This window comes from Artemia franciscana, chromosome 9, assembly GCF_032884065.1.
Source record: "Artemia franciscana chromosome 9, ASM3288406v1, whole genome shotgun sequence".
NCBI classification, from domain to species: Eukaryota; Metazoa; Arthropoda; class Branchiopoda; order Anostraca; family Artemiidae; genus Artemia; species Artemia franciscana.
Window position 1 is genome coordinate 16,952,505 of NC_088871.1, and position 21,539 is coordinate 16,974,043.

Consider the following 21,539-nt stretch of genomic DNA (forward strand, 5'->3'; position numbering starts at 1 on the left):
GGAGGAACATAAAGAAAAATAAGGAATAAAAGGAACAATCCTAAGGAGGTCCTAGAATCAAAGGAGTCATGTGCACGGACTTAAATACCTAATTAATACAAACTTAAATTAAAAAATAAAACATGGCTGAAGCGTTTTTACTTTTCTTTTTATTTTCTCTTACCAGGATGAAGCACCATGACTAATTTTTAGGTAACCCTTTAATTACCAGGTTTTCTAAACTTTTAAACCTAGGTTCAACAAGTAATATTTTTCCCTGTGTGTTTCATGGAAGGTTTTCGCGAAAATTACGATTCTTTTTAGCAAAAAACTTTGCGTCGTCTGCATCGAGACAAATTTGGGAAATGAGTTTGCACTTTTTCCAATAGTTACATTAGATTTTCCTGAAACTGTCAAAACAATATCATTTAAATGTAATCAATGTTTGTTTACAGACAAACAGTGCTACGAGGTAGCCTTGAGAAGGGCTGCCCCTTCAGGAAATTATAAATTGTAAACTACACAGCATTGCATAGGATTTTTTTTTTTACGGAAAAATCTTCCGTATTTTTTATTTTGGTTTGCTGAATAAGCTTTTCCAAGCTATACTTTATATCACGTCCTCCCGCTCTTAATAGTAGCATAATATTTTTAGCAAGGAATATTTAATGAGTCAAAAGTAATAAGTTTCAGATTGCACAAGAATCAACTTTTTTAGTAGAAGTGGATTGCCAAATGCGTGCAACCATGTAATTACCCAGATAAGCCCAGATTTTCACAAACCTTGTGTTGAAACGGAGATTCCAGGACTTCTTTCTGTTAGGTTCTACACCTACTTAAGCATCTTCTGTAGACTCAAGAAGAAGTTATTTGTCCCTGGCATAGACTAGTACAATCCATTGCTTTTTTGGTGATATAAAGATCTAAATATTGCGAGAGCTGCGACACAGAAAGCTACGACGTTTAAAGACAACTATCGTGCATTGACATTTTGACTTAGTAATTTAGATGTTTTCGACTAGACTTCTTAGGAGTTTCAGAAACTCATCTCCCAGGGCTAGGAAACTTGAAAGTAGGTTATATAGTGTTTATCCCTTCAACTAAGAGGGATTGGGTACATAAGAAAGGAGTAGGGTTCGTATGAACAAGGAAACTTGCAAGTGTTGCTTAAGATAGGAATGTATTAATATTAGGGTTCTAGTGCTCACTTAATGAGAGGCTAGAGCTTGTGACTCTATTTTATCTTTAGAGCTTGGGACTGTTGTGACTTTGGCTGTCTTTGCGGCCCCGAACCCAACCTGACTATTTTAGGGTAGGAAAATAGATGGACCCTTCGATTCATGTCATCAATTTATTAGACGTCAACCAAAATCAAGGAAAATCTGACCAAGGCTTCTTGTTATGGGTTTGGTTGGTCTAAACTCATTCTGACATTTGTAAAGGGGGGTGTTGCGTAAATTAATTTCATTGCTATATCTACCAGGGTGGTCCTTCTACGGTCTAAGGCTGATTCAGCTTCTGCATGGGGGGAGGGAGTCCCAAAACTATTGTTTTACAGTTCCTGCAACACATTGGTGGATCATGACATTATAGGGATATTTAGAGGTTGTCTTAGAAATGACACCCAAAAATCTTGCATATACTCCAATTCAATTAATCCCAGATTAAAATCCTTATAGCACAGTAGGTAATTAAACAAAAAGGTGAGCTAAAAATTACGCGAATGCCGTTCAATTGAAACTGCCAATATATTATAAAATAATCACATTAACGCGACAAAGGGGTATTAATATCTTTGGCTTAGAAGTCAGCTTACAAATTAACTTCAAAATTGTTTGTTTTGCAAATTGACTTGTTTTTGACTTATATGTCTAACTTGAAAATTGATATTTCTTAAAAACTTGCTATTGGTATTATCAGAAATGTATGTCATGGGTTATCCCATCTCAGTCTGGAGTAACTTTTGCTTTCAGTCTGAAGAGTTTTTGAAGCCGTGGATGAATTGCATCTCTGTGTAGGATAGATTTTTTACAAAGAAATTGTAATTATTCACCTAAGATAATGCAAATTTGCTGCAATCAGATTATATAGATTGATATAAGTTAGTTCTGATTCAGAATATTGTTAACAATCCTAACGTTGAAATTTACTTTGGAAATTAAGTGTGAGGGGAAATTTTGATTTTTTGGCAATTTCTTGGCAGTTTTGACTTAGGGCAATTTCTACAAAGAGTTTTCACAAGAATTTTTTTCATCCCTCCAGGAAAATTGCTTTCAAGTCCCAACTCTTCATTATTTCCAAACTTTCTATGAGTGACCAAAACCTGCTGTATGGTAGAGTATACAAGATTATATTAATGCATCTTAGGAGTGAGGTGTTCCCTAACGCTATGTCTTTATTTGGCATTTTACAGACAAAACATCAATTCAATCAGCTAATTGAAAATTCCTTGTTAAAACAGCATAATATTTATAAAACAATATTGATAAAATTAAAGTACATAATAATAATATTTATTCATTCCAAGAGTGTGATGGCCTTTAACGCTATGTTTTTATTTGATATTTTACAGACAAACCATCAATTGAATCGGCTAAGTGAAAACCCCTTGTTAAAACAATAGCGCTTTTGTTGGTAAATCTGCCGTTACGTTACTGTTTTTCCGCAAAACACCAAATGAAATCGAGGTAAGATGAGATTGTGGAAAGTTACGAAATAGAAGTTGATTTGGTATTAGAAATATATAGATTGACGTGAAATATAGCGCTGCATTTGCTGTCTTCACTCAAATTGGGCAAGTATGGTTAAGTGCCATTTTGAATTGATATTTTACAAGCAAAGCGTCCCATAAATCGGTCATTTGAAACCGCTACTGGTCAATATTGAAAACAGTTTTTTTTTTCTTTTACAGATTCATTGGTCTAATTGTTTCCAAGTCTGTCAATAAAACACCAATTTCAACGGGATAATAAATTTGAGCTCCAACAGCGTACATGAGCAGAATTCATAAATTCTTGAAAGTCCGTTCTGTCACCGCTCGGCTGACTATTTCAGAAAATACGAACGCATCTCATTGAAGATAAGAAGAAATTATTACTTAGAAATATTAGGTTAGATTTTCAGGCGTATTCCTTTTGCAAGAATTTATCCGTTGTACTAAACAAAGCTATCAACTCAACTGTTTCATTTCGGTGACTTCCATGATCAAATCTGTTAACCACGGAGAAGTATTTAAAGCGCAGAACCGCTAGCATACAGACACCTAGCGGAAAAATTTTATTCACATATCAAGGCCTTAGATAGCGCTGTAAATTATATTGTAGTAAAAAGTTGTAGAAACACTGTAAAGATATTCTTCAGTGAGTTAAATAATATAAGCAATTAAATGGTTATGGTTATTTAAAATAGTTAGAAACATTTTGAAACGTTATTGAACATAAGAGGAGAAAGAAAACAACCAATGAAGCTTTTTTAAAAAATTAAAAGGTCGTATAAAACCTAAGATGAGCCTAAAGTATGAAACCTAAGGTCGTATATTCAGCTTAAAACAAATGGAAATTACTATCAATGAATTAACTAAACTAAATTTAGACATAAATCTAAATGAATAGTCAATTCAAACTTGAAAGCAGAGGTGAATCCAGGGGGGTGGATTCTCCCCCCTGAGGTAATGGTGGATTTGTGGTTGGGACCGCTTGCTCTGGTTTGGGTTAAGACGAAAATTATTTTTTTTGTAATTGGTTTTATTAGTTTAGTTTTTAATAAGTTTTTAATCATTAAGACTGTTTCTTTTTGTAAACATGTTTGAAACAAGGTTTCAGTTACTTTGTGCGGTCTCTGTTAGATTTTATTAATGACGCATACCGCCAAAAAAGTATTTAATTGAATTTAGGTTTATCAATAGAATCTGTCCGTATTAACACAAAACCAACTGGGAGGCAAAATATTCATTTCGTAACAACAAAGAGGGAAATTTTAAAAATCTTAACTTCTTTAGGCTGTCGAAATGATATTTCAGGATTGTGCTGTCACAACGGGGTTGAGAAGCAAAATGTTCGCTTCTTTTTACTGTCAAAAATTTGTTTTTGGGTCTTGCTATGGAACTGAGATGAATAAATTGATATTATTACTTTTATTGGCTGTCTTTTTCGGTTTTTTGGGTTTGCTTTTTTTTGCAATGTAGGGTGGTTTTTACAATATTGTTGTTTTTTATGGGATTTGTATTATAGAAAGTAAATGTAAGAGATGTGCAAAAATTATTAATCTAAGTTTTGGATTTTGGTGAGCAAACGGTGGCCACTTTCTGCTTATTTTCATCTAATTAAAGCTCTGCATTGTATGACACATCACCTCCTTTGTTCATCTTAAAACATTGAAATAAAGTTCAAACTCTTTGGAACTTTAATAAAGGTTTGTATAAGTATATACTTAAAACTAAGTATAAAAGTCTAAGTATTAAAAGAAGTCGAAATACTCCTTCAAAGGTCGGAGTAATCATTTAAGAAGAACAGATTTTTTGAAAAATTGTTTATAAAAAGAAGGCAAATAATTACTTGTTTTTTTTTATCAAGGTGGTTTAAATGGGTCTCAGAATTCTCAATTTGAATAAGTGGAATGTTTTTTTTTTCAAAATTTACTAATAAAATGTTGATAAAAAGTGGAATTTCACAAAACTTGAGTTAAGCACGGAAACGGAATGCAACTACAATATTACTTCAGAATTTCTCATCTTCTCAATACCAACCAGCCACAAAATACAGTTTTGTTTTTGCATAGGGGTTGCATATATTTTTCATTAAAATTGTCTAAACTGCTATATATATCGCTGAGAATTTTTATACTTATTTTGATACATGGAATTCAATCATATTTCCACGATTTGTTATTTATAAATCAAAATTTTTACTGGACATTTGTCTTGCTTAATGCTAAGTCTGAGTCAAATTTCAAATTTTCATTTTTGTGCTCAACTGACATATCGAGATTTATCGGTTCTTACCAGATTTTAAAGACATACCGGTTCTACGTATAATATCTACGTATAATTCAATCATCAATTCTACTTATTTTAATGATGCTTTGGGTCCTATAAAGAAATCTGACGGCATTGTTCCCACCATGTGAATGCATTGGAACTGTATTTAGCATACCAGTCATTAACGCACTTAACTGTATATAGTATTTTTTCTAAACAATTATTTTGAATTGTTTTTGAAGTCTCTGTTAATGTTTTTAATTACCTATCCATATGTGTTTTTCCAGGGTGTCCTGCTGGGAACTTTAAAGTTGGGAAATAGTTTTGCATTATATAAACATAACTTGCAAACAGAAGGGGCATATGGGGTACAAATATCAATTTCTTTGGATATATAATACACTTCAATACAGGATTGTCAAGCATGGAATGCACATGTCCGTATTTATGCCAAAGGGCGTTTCCAGACCTTATTTTTAGAAATAACTTCAATGCATAATACGGTACACTTGTAAAGCATTATCTTGGAATATCTTTAGAATGATTTTTGAAGAGATTTTTTCATCGAAAAGACTTTGGAGCCCCTTGGTTTAATGCATTGAATAATGCATTACCAAATGACTACAAATAGAATGTGAAGTGTATAGAAATCCAAAAAGGTACCGTACAGTATTCAGTATGTGACTCACTTCTGCTAGATAATAGGTGTATCCCCAAGGAGAATCCCCGCAGAAAATCACGCAAAAAATTATTCCTGGAAGATTTCTTCACCTAAACAGAAAATACCCCGCTGAAAATTCCCCTTTTACACTTCCCTCAGAAATTTACCTCTGCGACAATTCCTATCCGGAGAATTCCCCCTGCATGCCAAATTGACGAGCCAAAATCATCACAAATAAGAACAATGAATAAAAGAAGGAATTTTGGAATATTACGCCTGTGTCCCCAAATATAGGCAGAATACATGCTATCTTGTAGCATTTCTATTTACATTTTGATTTATTTTAATTCTCTTTTTCTTGTTTTGAGGGGATTCATTTATCATAGCAGGGTAAAATAAAGCTTAAACAGAAAAATTTCAAATTTTGAAATTAGTGGCAACTGTAGAAGGGTTGGCCGATGATGGAAGTGCATAGAAATAACAGGGTATGAGTAATTACTTCCCATGCACTTTGTCTTTTAGCGACAACTATAGTAAATGATACCAGATCACCTGGCTCCTGGTGGTGGTAGGTGGCATAGCTTTGGAAAATTCTCCCACCGACAATTATATCGCTGAAAATTTTCCTCTGTGTAAAATTTCCCCTTGGAAAGTTCCTTCAGAAAATTGTAATCATCTAAATTATCCAGGACGAATATGGGGGAAGGACGTATCCGGTGAGAATTTTCTACAGGGCCAATTTTCCGGGGGGGGGGGGTGTTTCTGGTGGATTTTCTAAAGAGAGATGTTCTTGGGGGGAGGGTCCAAGGCCCACTTGGCGTATACCAGAAGGTTTTTCCATCTGAAATACTTTTAAGGGGGATATTATATAAGATGTAATTTCAATGACATGGAGTCAAGCTTCAACTTAGAACCAAGCAAATTTAAAACTAATAATACTCCTTATTCCGAAAAAAACAAACAATAAATTAAATAAATCAAGTTTTCAAAATGTCATCAAACCCTGTTTACAAAAAGGAAATAATTTTCTTCCACTAAATTTTGCCGTCAGAAGTACTAAATGAGTCGAGCTGTGAGTCAGAACTCCCCCCCCCCAAAATGATATACAGGTCTCCTTATTTATCGGACCCCCTCCTGCTGCAACCATCCTTTTTCTACAAGCCAACAGGAAAATTTCTTGATAAGTTTAACCGGAAAAATATTATCCTATATAGGCTACTGTATCCCGAGAATATTTAGTGAATATACCGGATTATTCCTCAGGGAACCCATTGAAGCTTTGCTCAAATAATCAGCAGGATAGTTTTTTCTAAAATAATGAAAAATAGTATTTAGAAGACTGAATTTTTTTGTAATCTCTTAAAATTTCCGTGAAAGCGGGTTGCCACATTTTTCCCTCATGAAAAATGTGTTTGGATGTCTCTGCTTCTAAAACTTCTGAATATGGTAATATAATCATCTTTTTAATATATCTGTAAGTATACGTAATCTTTTCAGGGATGTTGATAAAATAAAGCACAATTTTATTTTGACCTTTGTCTATTTCTTTCTCGCGTTAAGATTCAAGGGGGCTTTGAACTTTATGGTTTTAATCAATATGCTTCATGGAATTACTAGTAGCCAGCCTTCAAATGGTTTTTAGGAGACAGTTTTGGGTTATTATCATGTCCAGCCTTGTCGCAGGCAGGCATAAGGGAGACCTAATTTCAAAACACCTGAGGCTGACAATGTTATGAGCCTTTTCATATCCCAGTATGTTTCAAGAATCTTACCATGGATTTTTAAACCAGAATGAACAATTCTATTTTACCCTCTGTGAGAATATCTAGTTTGGGTTTCTCCAGGCATTTAGCATAAGTTAACCTTTCACTAACTTTCCAGATACTCTATTAAAGGCAAAAGTTGTCGTCATTTTAAATGTTTTTTTTTTATTAAAGAAAAGGCAAGAATCTATTATTTTTGGCAAGTGTTCGACATTTTCAAACCAAACCATGTTAGGACTTGTTTAATTTTCCTTCTTACTCTGGAATACACTCCACCTGTTTTTCCAAAAATGACTTTTGTTCAGAAAAAGGAAAACGCTTTATTTTTTTGAACTTACACTTGCCTCCTATAAACTATGCCTATCTCATATGGGGACATGGAAAATATCAGGGCAGCTTACAAACGCTGCCTAAGGAAGGAGGCACACGAGTTCTGTGTTTTATTTTTTTCTCCTGGCCACTTCCTACTGAAGGGATGGTCGCAAAAGCTTTGAAGGAGCTGATTTGATAAGGAATCCAAAGTTCTAGTGCCTCTGCTAAGAGTAGAAAGTGATTGGAGGGGTACCAACACCTTCCCGTACCCCATTTTGCTACCCAAGGCCCCATCTCCCTCCCCCTAGAATGGATGATCAAAATTTCGAGATAGGCATTTTGTTCTAAATAGTTCAAGGGTCTAACACACATGGCTCCTCCGATGACATACCCCCACAACATATAGGGCAAATGCCGTAAATAATATTAATTGCCAAATGTTTACGCAGGCTATAAAGCTGAAAGACGAAAGGAGGGGGGCTTGTTTCATATCGGCTGTTTCATTGGCTAAAAAAAATTCAGGGATTGTTCTCTAAGAAAGGATCAAACATTTGTTATAGGAGGGGAAGAAAAGGGTTCGAGAATGAAAACAAAGCAGTTACATCTGATCTGTTCGATGCTCACAGCAGTGATGGTTCCTTAGGGAAATCGAAATTGTAAGACATTGAAAGACATATAAAAGACCCCAAAGCAGAAAGAAAAATTCGTTTCCCCCAAAGCAGTCCCCGACAAAAGTCCAGAAAAGTGCCGACAAACTTTTCTCTGGCAATTTTACATGGAAGGGATGGTCATTAAAATATATTAACAGACCAGGGCACCCAAAAAATCATAAGAACAGCCTAGTAGATCGATTCGACACTTTCATGAGTTGCTGAGGAGGGGAGGCATTGGGACTCCAAATTTTGCATTGGTGGGGATGGCTTAATTTTTAGTGTCTCTGTTCCACCTAAACAGTTATGGACTCTAAGCACCTATTTAAGTTACAAATAATTCACGTCTAAGTAGAGAGCTAAATCAAAGAAACTATGCATCATGATGCTACTAAAACGACTTATCTGAAGTATCGTTGAAACGCGTTTGGATATCTATTTAAAACTTGCAAAGAGAGTTAGGAGGAAATTTTGACTTCAAGTGCTAATCAGAGGAGGAGGTGGAAGGGGTCAAAATTGGATAACTCTGCTCAGAAATTATTTTAGGGGAAGGTTTCCCTTGCCTTAGGCGTAAAAATTTTAGGTGCGCGAAACGTCAAAAAAAATAATATAACAGTTAAAATCATTTTGTAATTTGTGAAATTCTGTTTTTATTATAAATAAAATAGAGGGCGCCGTTACTAAATAAAAATAATTAACAAATTATTAACTATAAATTAAATAAATAAATTAAATGATAATGATTAAAATGTTTAAATTAAGATACTCAATAATAATTAAATACTTTAAATAATAAATTACAAAATAATTACAAAATAAATTATGAATCAATTAATAAACTAAAGACAATACTCCTGCTTAAGACTGAGAGAGCCAGTCTTTAGCCATACTCCTGATTCAGTGTTCACTGGGAGTCTTCCTACTAAGAAATTTTATGTCAATTCAGATTGACTTGAAATGGTTTTATTTTTTATTGAGGGAAGATAATCAGAGCAAGGATGATCCGATAAGAAACAAATATATGAACAAAAATAGAAGTAACCTTACCCTGGCTACTAGGCTCGTTTTCAATAACAGGATAAGATTCTCGTGCAGCACTTTCTTGGGTTGAGTTATCCCATCCTTGCCTTCTATTTCTAGCATGGCGGTATTCGGGAGGAATCTAGAAAAGGCTTGATTAAACTTTTTCGTTTTGATCAAAAGCAGTAAAACGTTGCAACCGCTTCGTACTTTTTCAGATGCCTTAGTAAGTAGATTTGAATTTATCAGGTATACAAAAACCGTAACTTGCTGGGAATAATCTTAACTGCTAGTCATTTTGACTAAATCTGAGACGGTTGGAATTATTTAGGAAGTTTTTGTCCCATTAAACGTGGTGCACTCCTCAGAAGGAAGGCATTTATATTTTTCAGGGCTGGTTAATAATTTTTTGAATAAACTTATAAACTTTAAAATTTGTTTAGGGAGGTAACAAGTTTAGGTTCTGACATGTTGGTTAGCCCAAGTCTGTGTGTGGTTAGTGTGTGTGGTGAGTGTGTATTAGTATTTGTGTTTAGTGTAGGTGGGTGTTTTATGTGTGCCTGTGGGAAGTCTTTTGAAAATTTCGTCTTAGTGTAGAAGTATACATAAAGATGGCAATCTGATAGTTGCTTTTAGTACTTTCAAAAGAGCTATTTATTCTGATTAAACGAGTTTTGTGATTCAGGGGTCATCCTCGTCAATGCCTTGCTCTTTACACTAAAGTTCGAATTATGTTCCAATTCTTTAAGAATGACCCCTGAATCACAAATAGACCGTTTAACTAGAATAAATGGCTCTTTTGAAAGTACTAGAAATACCCTCTCATATACGTAATAATAAATCGGTTAAAAAAATGTAATTTTTTCTTTATTTTCTGATCTTTTTTGAATAATTCTGGCAAAGTTCTCTTCCACCACGAAAAATTCCTACATGGAAAGATCCTTCCACGTAACCCAATCCCCCCAATCCCCAGCGATGACCCCTGGAAAAAAACAAAACAAAAACAACAATAAACAAGCATCCGTGATCTTTCTTCTGGCAAAAAATACAGAATTCTACATTTTTACAGATAGGAGCTTAAAACCTCTACAGTAAAGATCTCTGATACGCTGAATCTAATGGTGAGATTATCGTCAAGATTCTTTGACCTTTATGAGGCGTTTCCGCCTTTTTTCGAAAGTTTGGCAAATTTTCTCAGGCTTGTAACTTTTGTTGGGCAAGACTAAGCTTGATGAAACATATATCTTTAAAATCACAATTCAAACCCTATTCTTCTGATGTATCTATTAGCATCAAAATTTCGTTTGTTAGAGTTTCGGTTGCTATTATGCCTGGTCGCTCTTTACTTATAGTTCGTTACCACGAACTGATTGACAGAAGTCATTTTTGGTCTTGTGGGCTTCAAAGTTGAAAAGAAACTCTCATATGTTTTAAATTTTTATTAAGATTTATTTATTTTTTGGAAATTTCTTCCCTTGTTTCAACCTAAAAATATCTTCAGACGAGGAACTACTAGCAGGGAGTCGTTTGCTAGTTCTTTTATTTGTTATTTGATTAAGATACATAAAAAAAATTAATTCTGCAAAGAAGAGTAACATAGAAATTACATCAATATATTTTAAGAACTGAAGAAAAAGATTTTTCTTAAATAAGCAGAAAAACACTTATTTTACTGAAGATCAACAAGAAATTTACAATATATGAGCTTCAAAACATCGAAGCTGTAATAAATTAGGAAGTTAAAATAAAATAGAAACAAAAAAAAAATCAGTACACATTCAATTGAAACACTCAACAAAAAAGCTGCTAATTGGCTGCTTTTTTATTCAGTCTTAAGCCTGAAAACCCTTGAAAACGATGTCGGATTGAAATGAAAACTGCACCAATGGAATTACCACTCTTAAGACCACTCTAAAATTAAAATTACCCTAAATAACAAGGAAAATAACTTTTTTGTAGGGATAGCACATTGTAAATAGCACATGGGTAGGTAGCACATGATTTGTACTCTTTTTACTTCAATTTTGTTTCTTCACCGCTAGAAGGGCACTGGAATATTAAAGAGAGCTGTTTCAAAGCTCATTTGAAAGAAAATTTCTGATCCCACTGGTTTTTGTAAGTATTAAAAACATGCTGTTAGAAAAATGCTGAATATACAAACGGTGACCTCAAACATCGTCCAGCTACAAAAACAAACGATGTAGGTCCTATATTAAAACATAAATCATTATGTTTAAAACTAATGTGGAATATTGACTTTGGAGGAGGCTCATTTAAGTGGACATTGAAAGTTCTAGTTTTCTTTACATGAGTCAAAATGCATTTGGAGGGCAATTTGCCCTCCCCCACGCCCATCATCTCCCCAAACACATTCAATCGAAGTTTTGAGATAGTGATTTTGTTTAGTATAGTTGAAAGGTTCGGCACTTATGTCTTTGGAGATATCAGCCCCCATAGCCCTTACGGCAACGGCTATATGCTACGCTAGTTACCCACTGTTAACACATGAGGTTTTCATGGAAAAGGTGGTCATATAAATATCGGAGGGGACAAATTCGATTTGAGAATGAAAGTTCTAGTGCTAGATTCAAGAGTCCAAAGTGATCGTAGAGCAGCTAGTCCCCACTCGCAGCTAGCAACACGTCAAATTTTGATGCAGTATTTTGCTCAAAATAGTCCAAAGATCCTATAAGAATGCTTCCAAAGGTGGACATAAGACCCAAGAAACTGGGTGCAAGGGTTGTAAGTTATTCCCTAGGGACATTTAAGGTTTTTCTATGGAAAGGTTGCCCGTATAAGCTGCATTCGAGTTTAAATCAGAAGTCTTAGTGCAAGTTTTAAGAGTCAAACGTGATCGCAAGGCAACACCCCCCCCCCCCCTATATGCTCTCTTTTCCCTAGTTCAACCGATCAAAATTTTGAGATCGCCATTTTTTTCAAAATAGTCAAAAGATCACAAACCAATGCCTCTAGGGTTGACATGGTGCCTCTAGGGTTTTCATGGAAAGATGGTGGAATAAACTTTGGAGGATGCTCATTTGATTGGAAATTCAAAGTTCTATTTCCCTTTGTAAGAGTCAAAAGCAGCCGGAAGGCAACTAGCCTCCTCCCCTCAACGCCCTCTTTTCTAAATATGTATCTGATAAAAATTTTGAGATAGCTGTATTGTCCAAATAGTCCAAAGATCATATAACAATGCCTCAAGGGTTGACACATCCTCCTAGAGCCCAGGGGGAAGGGTTAAAAGCTATGCCCTGGATCAAGTTGTTATGGAAATTGACAATTTTAGTGCCTTTTTAAGAGACAAAAGCAATTGGAGGACAACCAGATCTCCCCCCTCCATGCTCATTATTTCAACAATATCAGAAATACCTTAAAAGGGGCATTTTTAAGGCACATTTAAGCCCAGTTCTAGTGCCCCTTTTAAGAGTCAAAAGTGACGGGAGGTTAACTAGCCCCCACCTACTTACACGGCTCTTTTCCCCAAATGTATCCGATCGGAATTTCGAAATGGCCATTTTATTCAAAAGAATCATAATCATATAAAATGCCTCTAGGGTTAAAATGAACCCCCAGAGCCTGGGGGCAGTGTTGTTAGCTATCCCTTGGGGCATATTACGGTTTTATGAAAAGGGTGTTTTTAATAACTTTGGAGGAGACCCATTTGATTGGAAGAAATTCCAGTTCCCTTTTAAGAGTTAAAAGTTATCGGAGGGCTCCTAGATTCCCCCCGTGCCCTGTGAACATCTCTCTTGAAGAAAACCAAAGGTGCTACCTAGATGCTGCTGCTAACACTAATACTGCTTGTAAAAGTCGTTGCTTTTCGATATTAAATAAAAAAACAAGTTTCTTCAACTAAAAGTAAGGAGTGACATCAAAACTTAAAACGCACAGAAATTACTTCGTATATGAAAGAGGCTGCTTCCTCATCAACGCCCCGCTCTTTACGCTAAAGTTTGACTCTTTCTCTCAATTCTTCTTTCTAAAACAGTAAAAAACTTTAGCGTAAAGAGCGGGGCGTTGATGAGGAAGCAGCCTCTTTCATATACGAAGTAATTTCTGTGCGTTTCAAGTTTTGATGTCACTCCTTACTTTCAGTTGAAAAAACTTGTTTTTTTTATTTAATTTCTGAACGTTTTTGAATCAATGCATGTTTTGATTTTGGCTCTCCGCAGAGGAATAATCAAAACGAAATTTGCATATTTTTTTTTTGGCTCAATGGCTTTCTCATAATTTTGATCGAATGATTTTGAGAAAAAAAGAGCGGGGGACGAAGCCTAGTTGCCCCCCGATTTTTTGGTTAACTAAAAAGGCAACTAGAACTTTTAATTTTTTAAGAATCTTTTTATTGGTAAAAGATTTACGTAACTTATAAATTAGCTTACGTAAAGAACTTTTGTATTCTCATGTTTTTATTACATATATGAGGGGATTCACCCCATCGTCAGTACCTCGCTCTTTACACTAAAGCTTAAATTTTATCCCAATTCATTAAGAATGACCCCCTGAATCACAAAAGCCGTAGAATAAGTAGTTGAAATTACCGAAAATACTTTAGCGTAAAGAGCGAGGTATTAGAAGGAGGTGAGCCCCTCATATGGGTAATAATTTCTGTTTGTTTTAAGTTTTATTGCTATTCCTTACTTCCAGCTGAAAAAGCTTTTTCACTTTTATTTTTTAATTGTTTTTTTTTTTAATAATGCTAGTAAATCCTGCTCTCCCTTCATGGAAATTTTCTTCTCCCATTACAAATTCTCGAAGGAAAGTTCCCCCAGCATATCCCCCTCTTCTCAACCCCTCCCCCAAACCAAAAAAACCCTCCCGAAAACGCCTGTATACTTCCCAATAACCATTACTATATGTAAGCACAGGTCAAAGTTTGTAACTTGTTGCCCCTCCCACGGGGACTGTGGGGGAGTAAGTCGTCCCCAAAGACATAGTTATAAGGTTTTTCGACTACGCTGAATAAAATGGCTATCTCAGAATTTTGATCCGTTGTCTTTGGGAAAATAATTAGCGTGGGAGGGGGCCTAGGTGCCCTCCAATTTTTTGGTTACTTAAAAAGGGCACTAGAACTTTTCATTTCCGATAGAATGAGCCCTCTTGCAACATTCTAGGACAACTGGGTCGATACGATCACCCCTGAGAAAAAAAAAAAAAAAAAAAAAAAAAAACAAATAAACACGCATTAAACACAACAAATAAACATCTGCCTTCTGGCAAAAAATGCAAAATACCACATTTTTGTAGATAGGAGCTCGAAACTTCTACAGTAGGGTTCTCTGATACGCTGAATCTGATGGTGTGATTTTCGTTAAGATTCTATGACTTTTAGGGGGCGTTTCCCCCTATTTTCTAAAATAACGCAAATTTTCTCAAGCTCGTAACTTTTGATGGGTAAGACAAAACTTGATGAAACTTATATATTTAAAACCAGCATTAAAATCCAATTCTTATGATGTAGCTATTGGTATCAAAATTCCATTTTTTAGAGTTTTGGTTACTATTGAGCCGGGTCGCTCCTTACTACAGTTCGTTACCACGAACTGTTTGATTGCTTTTCGGTATAAAGGTGAAACTTTGAAGGAATATCTAGGCAGATGTTGAACTAAATCAGAACGAACCATGAGTACATAATAAGCGCTAATATTGTTAAGTTGGACCATTCACGGTAAAAAGCCGTAATGGTTTTTGAGCTACCCAGAAGGCACTATGTACATACTATTAATTGTAGTACCACGACAGCCATAACTAATAAGGGTAAAGGGTGTAATTTTTATGGGCTCAAAACGTGAAATTCAAAACGAGCAGAAATTAACATGAGGAGGACTGACAACCCCTATGCCTTCTGAAAACCAGAATATAATTTACACTTTGCAGAAAAACAAATAAGCGTGGATTGACGGTTTAAAACAGATATACCGATATTTATTCCTTAAAGTTTCAATAATTGCTTATGCATTACAGTTAAAAAAGTGAATATATTTATAATGTAATTTGTTCAGTCAAGTGCAAATTATACTCTGTTCTTGAAAAGGCATGGTGATGTGAGCCCTGCTCGCGTCAATTTCTGCTCATTTTCGGTTTGGCTAGGTTATTCATTGTAATTTCTATTCGTGTTCAGTTTTATTTATTCATTGATGGTTGATTAATGGTGATTCTACGCTTGAAAGATTATTTGACTTTATTAACACTCATTTTTGATTTAATGGAGCTCTTTACTTTCTTTTTGAAACATTTATTTTGTAGAGAAAAGTTTTTAAATACATAATGTAAAAAGATAAAAGAACCAAAAAAACACTATACAACCAAGATTGTCAGGTATCTTGCGCGGATAATTCAACCTACTCATGTTAATTTCTGCTCATTTTGAATTTGACGCGCTTATATATTATAGTTTCTCTTTGTTTTGGGTTTCATTTATTTATTGATGTTTGATTTCTGGTAGATTTACGATTGATATATTATTTGACTTTATTCTGCTCATTTTTGGTTCAGTGGAGCTCTTTACTTTTCTTTGAAAATCTTATTTTCTGGAAAAATTTTTTAAACTTATAATGTACAAAGATAAAAGAACTCCAAACCCTATAAAACCAAGATTTACATATATTTGCGCGTTCATCTTGTCTCCTTATGGTATTTTCTACGGCATATTTACTATTGTGATTTTTCCCTTTATCTTTTTTTTGATAAATGTTTCTGGATGTAAGCCGAAATTTTCAGTATCTTAAATTATTCGCACTAATTTTTATTTCCTCTCTTTTCCCCACTTGAAGTTGCTGTTAAGCCAAAAAGTTCCAAGTTGTCATGCCAAAATATGTGGACTTTTTTTTATTCAATCGCAATTTTTTTTTCAAAGTTTGTCATTCTAATTAAAAGTCTGTCTGTTATTATTTTTTATTTGTCGTCTAAGTAATTATTCTCCTTTTTTTCATTGTCTTTCTATTCTTACTTTCATTCATTAATTTTTTGAGTTGTGTTTATTTGTCTGTTTTTATTTTTTAAATTATAATGTCTAGTTTATGTTAACTAATTTATCTTCTTTTTCACTTTCCTTTTTTTTCACAGACTATCCATAAAGCCTTTCAATTTTTTAGTCACAATCTTCATTCTCTTATTGGTATTTGCATAATAAAGGTTCATTTTCAAATTTCATCGACTTTTTTAGAAGATTGACCAGTTATTGTATTTTCTTTTTATTGTGATTATCCAACAGTTCGTAGCAACGAACCATAATTAAAGACCGACGCGGTTTAACAATAACCGAAACTCTAAAAATCCCAATTTTTATTACAATACATAACTCAAACGAATTGAATTTCTATACTAATTCCAAATCTATAAAGTTCATCAAGGTTTGTCTTAAAATTTTACCGGATGTCTTTCACGGAATAAGGGATGCTGCGTGATATCGGCTATGCCATCCAACAACTCTTAACTCCTAAAAAGAGCACTGGAACTTTTAATTTACAACTGAATGTCCCCCACCAAAGTTTTTATGACAATTTTAGCCATACAAACTGCATTGGTAAAACAAAACTTTAATTCCACTTTGCTCTTTACTTAGGCAGTGCTATTGCCTTGCCAATAACCTTCTTACTGTTTTTATTTCTGTTTATCTTAATATATACTAATCTCAAACATGAGAATACACCTATTATTGCAGATTACAACAGTACAGCGGCTGTAGGACTGCGGTAATTTGAGCTGCTACGGTAACTTGACTAATGGTTTGGGGTTTTCTGTATATCCTGGTGTGTAACCTGTATTTTGTTTCGTCTCCTGTTACGTATTCTGACTCAATCCAATTTGCATAGAAAAACGGGAATCATTATTTTCTCCTTGAATTCTTCGCTCATTCATCAGCGTTGATTTCATCCTCTTCAAACTACAATTATTTTATATCGACTAGAATGGACTTATGATAGTGTTTTGTCACGGGATTTAGTCGTTAGACGCATTTTTGTAAGATTGGGGTGTTCATATTATTGGAAATGTTCATGTAAACGAATCAAAGTGTCCACGTTACTGAACGCCTGGTCTTTGGTTTTAAATAGTCGACACAATGACGTTGGAGGTTAATGGAGTTATTCGAACGCTATTTAAGATTCCTATGCCTGAAAAAAAAAAACAGAGGACTGAAGGATAGCTGAAAACAACCAGAGTTGCAACAGGTTTAGATCGGAGGCTGAACAGAGTCATTTCAATAAGAAGGATTGAATGGTCCAAAAATCTGCAATAATCTGGGTGGTATTATCTGTGTACATCAACTGCTTTAACCGGTAGTCATACAAACCATCCATTGCATTTAGGATCCATATATTCACAATTCCAGAATCCGGGAGAAAGATAAATATATATCCCCTCCACCCTTCATAAGTTTTGGGTATGTCACATTTATTTCAATCTATGATTGTTGGAAGATCATTTTTGGAATGGTCTTAAAAATCTATGGGAAATCTCCATGTAGGAGTTTTCACGGGATGAATTCTCAAAGGTAAATTTTCTGTGGGAACACTTTTCTAATAGGGGGGGGGGGAGGGATTTCGTAAAAATTTTCCACGGAAGGGGGAGGATACTGACATGATTTGAAAAATAATCAGGAACTAAAGCATTTTTCAAGTAAAAGTGTGCTAAGAAAAAATTTTCAGCCAAAATCGCCCGCAAGAAATTTTCCACTAAATTTTCAGTGAGAATAGGTTTGTCAATTTTTCCTCAGTTCTCTGGCTATTGTATCCATAAATCGGAATTTTTTAAAGTATATTCTATTCTTCAGAAATTCTAGTGGCGATAGGGAGCCTAACTACCAATTTTTGAAGTAATTCAAAATGTCTTATGTAATAAAAGAAAATTTTTACAAGGAAGCGTAAAAAGAGCAAATGGTCATGTTTTCTTTTAGAACAATTAAGGACCAGCTGCGTATCCACCGTATAATTTTGTTAGCCAATAAGATAAATATGACGTAGCTATCAAAAACTGTGTCCCCAAACAGTTTTTATAGGTGAGAAAAGAGGATACAAGGCTTTACAAAAAATAAAAACAAACTGTAGCGTCATTATCAAGCAGTGCGTAGTTACGAAGTGTAAAGTCAAACTCAAAACGAGAAGAAACTAAGAGGAACAGGGTTGATACCGACCCCCTGCACGCCTTCTACAGACCTAGCCTAATGTGCACTTTAATAAAACATATGTTAAATATTTAGATTTTAAATATTTTCAGTGATTTCAAAGGATATAGATATTAAGTCAAAACTTATTACGATATTTAGGGACAAATGTAACTATATATATTAAACAATCAATCCACATTCATTTGCTTGGGGGGAGGGTTGGAGGGGGAAACCGAAAATCTTGGAAAACGCTTAGAATGGAGAGATCGGGATGAAACTTGGCTAGCACGAAGTCGTTTGCTAGTTCTATTATTTGTTGCTTAATTAAGATGCATAAAAAATAAATTCTGGAACGATTAAGTCGCAAAACAAAACATAGAAATTGCCTTAGTATGTTTGAAGGACCGAAGAAAGAGTGTTTTTGACTAATCAGAAGAAAAGAAACAGCTTCTTTTACAAAAGTTAAACAAGAAATTAACAATATATTAACCAAACATCGAAGCTGTTATAAACTAGGATATTATAATAAAAATAAAACAAAAAACAGTTAGTTATATATTCAATCGAAATGCTCAATAAAAAAGTGGTAAATTGGCTGCTTTCTTATTCAGGCTTGAGCCTAAAAACCCTTGAAAACGATTCCGGATCGAAATGAAAACTGTGCCTCTGGAATTACCATTGTTAAAAAACCTCTCAATGAGAATTTACAGCCCCTCCCCCCACCCTGAATAACAAGGAAAACATTTTTGTATGGGTAGAACATGAGTAAACAGCACATGGATAGATAGCACATAATATGTTCTCTTTTTTTCTCCTTTTTTTCATCGCTAGCGGGGCACTAAAACAGCATAGAGAGCTGTTCAGAGGCGAATTTTAAAAAAAAATGCTAAACCTAGCGGTTTTTGTAAGTATTAAAACCATGCTATAAAAAATACTCCGTATTTTGTGCATATTTTACAGTTTATGTCAAAAAATAGAGTTTACGATATCATATCATCTTAATTACAAAAGGCAATAGATATTGCAACTTCCTATCACATGAGCCCTTAAATGAACCAATGTGCAGCTATTTAGTTCTATATAGTTGAAAGGTCAAGCAATTATGTGTTTGGAAATACCAACTTCCCACTGCCATGGGGAGTGTTGAACTGAATCAAAACCCACTATGTGCATACATATTATCAAAAGGGCTCATCATCAATATTTTTAGGACAGCTTACCGTATCAAGATGAAACTTCCAGGGGATCAAGAGAGAGATTTTCAACTTTCTAAAAGGCAATCTGTACATACTACTGCTGCTATTAATACTGTTGCTACTACTATGAGTACTACTACTAATACAACGCCATTACTGCTATTCAGTGGCGTAGTTTCGTCTAAGTCGGGGGGGGGGGAGCAAAGTTGGAGCCGATTTTCCCAAGTTAAGTGTAAATAACTGTGACAACTGAAAAATGAGCCATATAGTATCATAAAAATACTAAAGAAAATAGACAAATTTCTATGGATGCTTGAATTATGCAGGCTTATTTTAGTTTTGACAAGATTTTTGAATAAACTAAACAGCAAGGGGGTAAATTGAGGTCTGGTAAGGGACTGAGGTCTTGGAGGAGCAGCTGCCCTCCTGCCTCATAGCAAATTAACCCCCTGCTGCTATTACTGCTCCTACTACTACCACTACTGTTATGACTCAAGTACTGTTAAAGTTAAGCGTACGAATGTGAAAATTTGACGGAACATTGAGAGGAAATCTTAACTAAAATATATTATGTGCAGGTAAATTGTTCAAAGAGTGGTTCTCAAGAATTTAGGCATTAAGTTGGAACTTTCAGAGAATACTTAAAGGGGAAGATCAATTGACAAAAATACAATATGTGCACGCTAGGACTACAGCTACTACCACTGCTACTACTGCTGCTTGTACTACTACTCCTTCTACTACTGCTACTACTACTACTATTACTACAGGATATTTCAGGAGTTATATGAATATAAGGGTAGTGAAACATTGACGCAGTCAGTAATATCATAGCCATAGCTAATTGTATTAAGTTGAAACTTCCAGGACTTGATAAGTGGGATGCACGAGCGCCAGTAAAGTGTGCCATGGCTCCCCTGGAAAATCAGGACTTTAATGAAGTTATAAGAAAACCAAAAAAAAAACAAGCAGAACAGAGGAAAACCATGGGGGAAACGTGTGTTGCCCCATTGTTGGCTGCTTGCCAACAGATTTTGACCCTTAATAAGGAAAACGTAAGTTCTGATTTGCGACTGAGTGACCCTTTTCCTGTTTTCAAAAACATTCTTTTTAAATGACTTTATTGGACTAAAAAAAAAAAATCAAGTTCTTCATAGCAATGAATGGTAAGTAAATAACTATCAAACAGTTCCTGGTAACGAACTGTAGTAAGAAGCGACCCGGCTCAATAGTAACCAAAACTCTAAAAAATGGAATTTTGATACTAATAGCTACATCAAAAGAATTGCACTTTAATGATGATTTTAAATATATAAGTTTCATCAAGTTTAGTCTTACCCATCAAAAGTTACGAGCCTGAGAAAATTTGCATTATTTTAGAAAATAGGGGGAAACACCCCCTAAAAGTCATAAAATCTTAACAAAAATCACACCATTAGATTCAGCATATCAGAGAACCCTATTGTAGAAGTTTCTAGCTCCTATCTACAAAAATGTTGAATTTTGTATTTTTGCCAGAAGGCAGATCACGGATGCGTGTTTATTTGCTTGTTTGTTTTCTTCTTTCCCAGGGGTGATTGTATCGACCCAGTGGTCCTAGAATGTTGTGAGAGGGCTCATTCTAACGGAAATGAGAAGTTCTAGTGTCCTTTTTAAGTGACCAAAAAAATTGGAGGGAACCCAGACCCCCTCCCACGCTAATTATTTTCTCAAAGTCAACGGATCAAAATTCTGAGATAGCCATATTATTCAGCGTAGTCGATAAACCTTATAACTATGTCTTTGGGGACCACTTGCTCCACCACAATCCCCGTGGAAGGGGCTACAAGTTACAAATTTTGACCAATGCTTATATATAGTAATGGTGATTGGGA

At 34.8% G+C, this 21,539-nt stretch overlaps 1 protein-coding gene across 11 annotated transcripts in view; it reads right to left on the bottom strand.

Moving 5' to 3' along the window:
- Positions 1–21,539, bottom strand: part of LOC136031071 (nuclear protein MDM1-like) — a 195,303-nt gene that overhangs the window by 139,603 nt on the left and 34,161 nt on the right. For 8 of the 11 annotated variants that reach the window (XM_065710319.1, XM_065710318.1, XM_065710322.1 and 5 more), the window contains exon 2: positions 9,388–9,502. The exons of 1 other annotated variant lie outside the window; for it this stretch is intronic. In XM_065710319.1, coding sequence (XP_065566391.1) covers positions 9,388–9,502 — 115 coding nt within the window. Of the gene's footprint in view, positions 1–3,076; positions 3,199–9,387; positions 9,503–21,539 lie in introns of those variants that run through there. 2 more of the 11 variants (XM_065710325.1, XM_065710327.1) reach the window with 1 other exon arrangement.